Consider the following 9029-nt stretch of genomic DNA (forward strand, 5'->3'; position numbering starts at 1 on the left):
TATATAAAATAAAATGGAATTTTATAAATATTATTATAAAAAATATATATTTTATATATAATTAAGTATTTATATAAACGAGTTTGGACAACAGATACCCAATATATAAAATTCAAGCCCAAAACTGTCATGGATATTTTTTTTAAAACCCAAATATATCCAAAATCTAATTATATACTACTCAAACCCATCATAATATGATTCGATTAGATCAGATATCTATAAAAATTTGACATGTTACAACTCTATAAACTCAAACTCATCCCTAATTATTGAAATTGAATAGGATTAGATACTACCAACTTTTTGTCACCCTAGTTAATGCATAAGGTAGTGTTTTTCGACAACTACACATGGTAATGTATATTTGAAAAAATTACGCAATAAAATATGGGAGTTTCTATGATGATTTATTTACTTTTTTTTTAACACATAAATATATTTATCATTTTATATTTACTAATATTGTTACCAAATAGTTATTATAATAATAGTTTTATTTAGTATAATTATATATTAAATAATTATGTTAAGATATTTTTATCTAATAAACAATTATTCATAGGTTTTTATTTTATATTATAAAGAGTTCATTCACATTTAAATAAATTTTATATTCAAATAATTATATAATATAATGAATTATAATAATTAAAAATATATAATTATTTAAACGTATAATAAATAATTATTTAAATATAAAAACTATATGGAGAACTATTTTATGACTAAAATAAAATTTAAAAGTATAATTATTTTAAATTAAAATGAGAATAAGAGAATTAACCGTAAAGTTGGATGGAATTATTATTGAATTGAAGCATTAAACATTTTGATAACTAATTTTTTCTTATAAAAATGTAAAGATTGATATGTGATGGCAAAATGTTCAATTTAGCTTTTATATTTATTAGGGAAGTTAAATTTAATTAATTCTTTATTTTTTATTTTATTTAATTTAAAAGTTTCAGATTAAACTCAATTTAGTCTAAAAATTAAAATTTATAAGCTAAATTGCTTGATTTTAATACTAAATTTTTTTACTTTTTGATTCAAACTCTAAAAATTAAGAAATTTTTAATTATTTCTTAATTTTGGATTAAATTAAAATTTTAAATTAAATTGAATGAAAGTTAAAAATGAGTAAAATTAACGACAAGTGCAATTAAACTTTAAGCGAATATGTAATATTAAAATGAAGGAAAAATTATTATTTAGTCTCTATATTTTAACAAAATTAATTATTTGGTCTCTCTATTTTGAAAAATATACTATTTAGTCATTATATTTTACTTATGTTAAACTATTTAGTCATTCCGTCAAATTTTTCATTATTTATGCTATTTAAACTATTATTTAGTCTCTCTATTTTAAAAAATTAATTAATTAACCCCTATATTTTCAAAATACTACTATTTAGTCTATCTATTTTAATGAAACTAATTAGTTGGTCAATAAATTTTGAAAAATATAGCATTACTATGTGGAAACTAAATTTGAAGTAAGAGGGAGAGGATTCGGGTAGTTTAGATATAAAAAATAATTAAAGGATTAAATAGTTAATAAAGTAAAATTACAGGAACTAACTAATATATTTTTTAAAAAATATAAAAACTAACTAATTAATTTTACTGAAATAGAGGAACTAAATAATAGTTTAACCAATATTAATTAACTAAAACAATTAATTGAGAAATTAAACAATTTAATAAGGATAAAATATAAAAATTAAATAATATATTTTTAAAATATAAAAATTAAATAATTAATTTCAATAAAATATAAAAATTAAATAATATTTTTTTCAAAAAAGAATTGAATTTAAAATACGGAACCTTCGCTTCAGCAATTTAATAAAATCACTCTTAATATTATTATAATTCGTTCAATATAAATCTCTTATTAATCATAATTTTATAATTATTAAATAAAGAGATAGATTAATAATAAAATTTATAATAAAAACAAATAGAAAAGTATGAGATGCAGACGTGTCAAAATCAGAGTCATTGAATGAAACCTGATCGCGGATTCTTCTGATCATCTCCCTCGCGTTCCATACGTTTGGCGAAATTCAAAGACGCCTATTGCCTTTTCAGAGAGAGGATCCTTCCGGAAACAAAGGAAAGTCGAAACATTTGCAGAGAGAAGAAGATGTTGAGAGTTGCAGCTAGGAGGCTTTGTTCTCTCAGTTCCACGCAGCCGTCGTGGAGGCCCAACCAGGCTGCTTCGGCAATCGTGTCGCGGAATCCAATCACCGGCGGTGATTCTTCCTCCGTGTACGACTTTAAATCCAAAGCCTTGAATGATTACTTTGCTTTCCGGCCTCATTTTCATCTTCCTCACAGAGGTTTGAGTTTCCTTCTTTACCCATCTCAAATTTAGGGTTTCTTCCTCTTATGAGGATTATCCGATGTTTGTAGCTTCATAAGGGTTTGCTATTGGAATTGGTTATCGATCTATATTTGCTTAATTGCTGCCTTGAAAATACTTTAAAATGGATGTCTCCGTTCATTTGTTAGTTTTATAGGGTATTTTGGCGTGATAAAATTTGGGAATTTGATTTTTAATGTCCCCCTTATGTAGGGCGTTCAAGGACTTATACCTTACATCTATACCTGAAAGTGCCATCATATATCATTGCTGCATAATTTAGTATTAGAAACGAGCAAAGTGCAAAAAAGGGTCAACTTTTCAAAATTTTATAAACAACAAATGGAATATCCGTCCCTTTTGTTTCAGAGTATCAAGAATAGATTAAAGAACTCATCATTTTTACTATATAGGACTCATTAGCACTTGAAGTGCCACAATATAGTCACTGTTTGTTATTGGGAATGAAAGAATGAGAGATTTTATATTCAGTATGACTTAAACGATGGCCAAGATGCTGTGGATCTTTTAAATTTTGGTATTTATGGATAGTTGGATACTGTTCAGTGCTCATCCGAATTAAGTTTCTTGTTTGGTTATTCTCTAATTGTTGTTTTTAGCTTCAGGTGTCTAATCATAAAGCTAAGGAAGTTGGAGTGAAAATGAAAGCAAAGAAACATATTATACTGCAAAATTAGGACAACTGGGACCTTTTAACTTTTGTTCTTGGGGTTTTAAGTTCATATGAGAAAATTATAGGGCATTGCTTTGTGGCATAAGTTTGGAATTAAGTTGGATTTTTAAGTGGTTTGCTGGTTTCTTCTTGAAGTCATGATGTATTAGCTACTACCTACAGGCCCATATGTGTAAGCAACGTGATTCTAGTGAAGAGATGGATTGCATTGATAATGATGCTCGGGAGGTTGTTCTATGATCCATAACTTTGTTGAGGTTGGGCATTTCCAGGCTAGTAATGAAGGGAACACCCAATCCAAATAGGAGTAGACCCTATAAACAGTTAAAATCAAGTATAGGGGTAAGCATAGAACGGTTTTAACCAAAACGAAACCAACCAGATTTAGTTTAATTTTTCTGTTAAATCGGTTTGGTTATAGAATTTAGAAAATTTCGGAGTTCGGTGTTCAGTTTGGTTTTTTAACTGAAAATCAACACCCCAAAAAAAAAAAAAAGAAAAAAAAATGACGAAAGTGACTGAAATGGGGCCATTTTAATTAAACCTGAGATAAGCCTAGGCCTCCTGTCTCTGTCCATTTTCAAAGCCCAGCCCAGGTTTCTTTAAGAAACCTTCTCCTTCCTGACTCATTCTCATGTCTTCCATCCTAAACTTTCTCAATCTCAAGCAACTCATCTCAGATTCTCAGTCATTTACACTGCATCCCGATTCCCACCCTGACCCAGTCCCCTTTATGGCTCTGTGCCTCTGTCACCTCGCATGCATCCCATCCCTTCCCTCGCAACTTTCGAGTCGCAAGTCGCATCCTAGCATTACCCCTTTTCCAGTTGCATCCCCTCCCCTCCCTCACAATCCCATCACATCCCCTTCGCAACTTATCATTGTCGTCTCTGCCTTTCCCTTTCAGATTCTCTGCTCTTGGCAGCTCCTCAATTTTTTGGGTGTGCTCAGATTCTCTGCTCTCAGCCACTCGATGCCTCATCTGCTCTCTTCAGTTTTCAATTCTCTTGGTTTGCTGTGCCTCGGTCCTCTTGCTCGTTGCTGTGCCTCGCTCCTAGCTTGCTACTGTGCCTCACTACTCGGATTCTTTTTAGTTTTCGATTGTTGTTGATTATTGTTATTTTTTTAATTGAAATGTTGATTATTGTTGTTGATCTTGTTGATTATTGTATTTTAGTTTATTGGTGATTTTGTGTTGTGTTAATCTCTTAGTTTGAGGATTTTTTGTTGGTGATTTGGGAGGGGGGTGTGGCTTTGTCATCTTGGACAGGAAGTGTTCTGGAACTGATTGAACCAAACTGAACCAATTTTATTGGTTCGGTTCAATTTGGTTTTACTATTAGTTTGGTTCGGTTCAGTTCAATTCATAAAAATATGCTTTTCGATTGTTCAGTTCAGAACCGAACAGACTAATTGCATTCCCCTAGTCAAGTATTGTCACATCTTCTTATCTTTTTTTTTTGTTAACATGTTCTGCATGCTCATTGCATGTGCTGTAGGCTTTAGTGCTGCTATAACTTGTTATTGTGTATTTTTTTTTTTCTTTTCATTGACAGTATGGATACTGTGTTGCACAAAGGAAGCTGAAGTCCCTACTTTCTAGAAACTGTCTAATCTTATCAGTTGGTTTTTCTTGAGTCCAGAGTTTTAAATCAAATCCAATAAAGGCCCTGTTTTTGTTCTAAAGAAACTAGTATTTCTCTGGAATGGTTATTCTTATTCACCTATGTGCCATAAACAAGTTACCATATTGGTATATACCATTTATCTGTTAATTTTTTTTCTTAGATATAGTTGGCATGTAATGATAGTTTTATCCTACTCACTGTGTGCTGATTTGCAAAATTGATCTGTTAGAAATACATTTGCAATATTGGCATTTGGTTATCCTATTCCTGTTTTGTATTTGCAACTTGTAAGGGCTTAACACAAATGCAGCCAAACACGATATGAAGAAGAATGGTGAAGTTCAGAAGCTTTGCGAGTATGAGTTGTTATCATGCATAGGGATCCTGAAACCGTTACTTGTTCTTTCAAGAATAGATGATTGCGAGGGATTTATGAATTCAACAGAATACATAATTTGTTTACCTTATACAACTTGCACCTTCTGTTTCCTTGTTTGTTTTTCCTGCTCTTATACTCATCTCTAAGACATTACTTTTATCCTATTATGACAGGACAGCTGTTCATACTGTTCGGTTTTTGTAGTTACTCTATGATTATACTTGGTTTCAGGTTTCTCTTCTGAATCACTCACCCCAAGAAATGAAGATGGCATAGTTTCAGATATTCCAGCAACAGTGGCAGCTGTTAAGAACCCCACTTCAAAGATAGTTTATGATGAGTACAACCATGAGCGTTTCCCTCCAGGTGATCCCAGCAAGCGGGCATTTGCCTATTTTGTCCTTACTGGTGGCCGTTTTGTCTATGCTTCAGTGGTCCGTCTCCTTATTCTCAAGTTTGTGCTGAGCATGTCTGCTAGCAAGGACGTTCTTGCACTTGCTTCGATTGAGGTTGATCTCTCAAGCATTGAGCCTGGCACCACTGTGACTGTTAAGTGGCGTGGAAAGCCAGTTTTCATCAGGCGCCGATCAGAAGAAGATGTGAAGCTGGCAAATAGTGTTGAGTTAGCATCTCTTCGCGACCCACAGCCTGATGCTGAGAGGGTCAAGAACCCAGAATGGCTAGTTGTTATAGGGGTCTGCACGCATTTGGGTTGCATTCCCTTGCCAAATGCTGGTGATTTTGGCGGCTGGTTTTGCCCATGCCACGGTTCACATTATGATATCTCTGGCAGGATCCGCAAGGGACCAGCACCATACAATCTGGAGGTGCCTACTTACACCTTTTTAGATGAGAACAAGTTACTGATTGGCTGAGGTTTATACTTTACTAAACAGTGGTTAATTGGGATACTTCTTTTTTTTTTTTTTTAATTTTGGAATTCAATGAGATAATGCCGAAGAGTTGTTGCATATCATGCTTTGTGCTCCCAGGTTATTTGGGAAGCGTTAATTGTTTATGGATGTTATGCAACTTGGTTATTGTAACTTTTAGTGGTTGGAGTTGCTCTTCATTCTGAATAAGTTGCTTTTGTTAAAGCATGAATGCTCTACGAAACCTGTTGGTTTCTGGATAATGCTGTTAAATTATTTTTAATCAGGTTCTTTGAGATGTGCGCACCTGAAAATCCTGTCCTTTACCTTAGTTCTGTACTTATGTATATAGAGATGTTACGAAACAACTTGAAGAGCAGCCTAATATCATGCGCCTTGAAAATGTTCCTTTATTTTGGTTCACTGGAAAGTCTATTGAATGAAATTACCCTTCCAACACAAAACGGTGTGATTGATTACATCTGAATTGTCGCATGTTATGAATTAACTGTATGCTTCTCAAAATTTTCACGCCTGAGAACAATTGTTTCCTGATTGCTAGTTCATGAACTGCACTGGCACGGATGTGAAGCTCCAACCATGTGGGAAACAATGTTTTGAGTTTCCTTATCTCTCAAAGATGCCCTTAACATAGACCATGCCTTTTTCACTAAGCTGAAGCTCCTTCCTCATTTGATCTACTTGCTGGTCATCTCCTTGAACTACAATTTCGGATAAGGTCCCATCATCGGCGACGATCATTTTAACCTTGATCTGCTCCTTTCTTGATGCCCGCTTCCAGTAGTATGCGCCACTGCGTTCCATTCTAAAAGCATTAGTGCTATAGATATCATGTCTTGAGAGAACTCAAAATGTCACAAAAGAGTGCCTTTACTTACGCCAATGGACTTAGAATGGTGATCCAGAACCAGTTGTTGCCAAAGTCTGGAAAAGTTATAGTAAGAACAAGGGCAACGCTTGCCAAGCTGATGCAGGTGCAAAAAGTAAGCAATGCTGCTTGGCCTCGGCTAGGAACCATCATGCCTTCAAAACTGCATACAATTGAAATGGAAACACTAAGTAGAAACCATCTAAAGTGAAGCTTTGTCCATGATTATTGATGTGGCCATTGGCCCATAAAACTATCATCTTAATAAAATCATATCCTTCCTCTTGAAATAGGCCATTTTTGTAAGGGCTCATTTTCTTCTTTCTTCTCTCAATGCACAGAAACAAATTGTAGACCTTATATTTTGATCTCCATGAATAAGATTTGAAGCAAGAGGGCTCGTTAGTGCTTTCAGTTATAACAACAGGCAATTCTCCCACTTTTTTTTTGGGTACAATTGACTCGACTGGGATTCGAAATCGAGACTTCACATCTCTAGAGACGACTGAGCTACTCTTGTCGAATTTCCATAAATTCTCTACTCAACTTAGACCAGCTGAATTTGAATATGACATCTCCTAATGGTAAATACTGTAAGCATAATATGCAGGTTCTACAGCAGAGCAAGCATTGTGTACCATGAAATTTTAGGTGGACAAAAAGATACTTACGTGATGGTATCTCCTCTATCAGTGACAACAAAATTATTGCGAGTAAAGAAAGATAAAATTTCTCCGGCAACTTGGTTCGGTGCTTTCTTCCCTTCCCCTTCACCTATAAACGTCTTCTGCACAATCTGCATATAGAAACTCATTTCTTAACTTCTAAGCAGAATTAACCTACAATACATATACCCATCAAGAAATTCTTGAAGTACAAGAGAAGAAGATCGAACTAGCTAACATACCTTGGACTTAACAGAGCGCTTGATAAGGGACCAAAGGCCAGGAACAGAAATAACAAAGAGACCCAGAGAAGTATAGTAGCTAGCCAATGAGTAACCCACGCTCTCCGCCAGTAAAAACATGGAGTAGTCTTGATTCTGATGGTAATGGTGATGGAGCTGCAGCTGCTCTATGACAAGATAGGAAGACGAAACATGTTCTTGCAGGGAGACCCGTACCACCTGCCTGTTGCGTCTTGTTGGGGCTCGACCCTGTCGTAGCCATAGTTGATGCTGGTGCCGGGTGAGTTCCTTGGTATTCAGTTTTGAAGGAGAAGAAATGGAAGATAAACGGTAAGGAAGTGAATGGGATGTTACTATCTTAGCTGCTGCCATTTCAGTGACTTGCAGACCCAGCAGAAGGATTGAGCTGTTTCGGCTAAGCACTTTATGGTCCCCCAATGGGTGGATGATCGATGATCACCCACATGAATGGTCCAGATTTTTTCCTTTTTCTCTTTGTTATTTCCATTTTGTGTGTCTAACAAAATAATTGAACTTGCAAAATGAATTTCATGAAATAAAAATTAAATGTAATTCCTATTAATTTTATATTATTATTGATATATTTATCAACTAAAGATAATCTCTCAAAAATATAATAATTTGTGATTGAGAATTCTACTTAAAAAAATTATTGAAATATTAAAATAATTTTAAAATCATGTAAAAAGAATTCTAAGTAATATTTTAATAGATTTACCTTATTTTGTAAGGTTATATTATATTTATTTGTTACTAATATTATTAAGGTAAACTATACTTTAATTTATAAAATTTGACAAAATCTATAACTTAATAACTTAATTATTATATTTTCAAGATCTTAAAATTTGACAAAACCTACTATTTAATCACTATCGTTAAAATTTCTATTAAGTTATCATTAATTATGGTAAAAATAATTAAAATGTCTTTAGCTCTATCTTCAATATCAAAAATAATTTACTCTAATTTCAATATGAAAAATAATTTAGTGTCTAAAATATTATTTTATAAGCAATTTAGTTTTTGAAATTTGATTAACCTATAAGTTATTTCTTATAGTTTTAAAACCTAGTAATTTAGTTATTAGCATCTTAATAAAGCTACAAGTTAATACCCACAGTTATATATATATATATATATATATATATATATATATATATATATATATATTGACGCATAATTATAAGGGTTTATTTGTATATATTATAATATTTAAGGATCAATTTATAAAATATATAAATAATTTTATATTTAAACAAAAAT

The 9029-nt window shown here is 32.6% G+C and overlaps 2 protein-coding genes across 2 annotated transcripts; one reads left to right on the forward strand and one right to left on the reverse strand.

Moving 5' to 3' along the window:
• The first annotated feature begins 2007 nt into the window (after nucleotides 1–2007).
• On the forward strand, nucleotides 2008–6252 carry LOC110638596 (cytochrome b-c1 complex subunit Rieske-4, mitochondrial). The gene is made up of 2 exons (XM_021789191.2): nucleotides 2008–2350; nucleotides 5306–6252. Exons 1-2 carry the CDS (start codon nucleotides 2155–2157, stop codon nucleotides 5947–5949), a joined length of 840 nt encoding a protein of 279 aa, XP_021644883.1. The 5' UTR covers nucleotides 2008–2154; the 3' UTR covers nucleotides 5950–6252.
• An 84-nt stretch (nucleotides 6253–6336) lies between these two features.
• On the reverse strand, nucleotides 6337–8198 carry LOC110638597 (protein COFACTOR ASSEMBLY OF COMPLEX C SUBUNIT B CCB1, chloroplastic). Its single transcript, XM_021789192.2, has 4 exons — nucleotides 7743–8198; nucleotides 7507–7631; nucleotides 6846–6998; nucleotides 6337–6760 (listed from the first exon to the last, which is right to left on the reverse strand). The coding sequence occupies exons 1-4, from the start codon at nucleotides 8112–8114 to the stop codon at nucleotides 6574–6576; spliced, it is 837 nt and encodes a 278-aa protein (XP_021644884.2). The 5' UTR covers nucleotides 8115–8198; the 3' UTR covers nucleotides 6337–6573.
• Between the last annotated feature and the right edge of the window lie 831 nt (nucleotides 8199–9029).

The sequence above is a fragment of the Hevea brasiliensis genome, unplaced genomic scaffold (genome assembly GCF_030052815.1).
Source record: "Hevea brasiliensis isolate MT/VB/25A 57/8 unplaced genomic scaffold, ASM3005281v1 Scaf1, whole genome shotgun sequence".
Taxonomy (NCBI): Eukaryota; Viridiplantae; Streptophyta; class Magnoliopsida; order Malpighiales; family Euphorbiaceae; genus Hevea; species Hevea brasiliensis.

Bases quoted from the DNA above. Each gene is read 5' to 3' on its own strand.
- LOC110638596 (XM_021789191.2), top strand. From the start codon at position 2,155: ATGTTGAGAGTTGCAGCTAGGAGGCTTTGTTCTCTCAGTTCCACGCAG. The intron at 2,351-5,305 runs GTTTGAGTTTCC...ACTTGGTTTCAG, and splicing joins TTTTCATCTTCCTCACAGAG to GTTTCTCTTCTGAATCACTC.
- LOC110638597 (XM_021789192.2), bottom strand. From the start codon at position 8,114: ATGGCAGCAGCTAAGATAGTAACATCCCATTCACTTCCTTACCGTTTA. The intron at 7,632-7,742 runs GTATGTTAGCTA...TTCTATATGCAG, and splicing joins AGCGCTCTGTTAAGTCCAAG to ATTGTGCAGAAGACGTTTAT. The intron at 6,999-7,506 runs GTAAGTATCTTT...AATTGTATGCAG, and splicing joins GATAGAGGAGATACCATCAC to TTTTGAAGGCATGATGGTTC.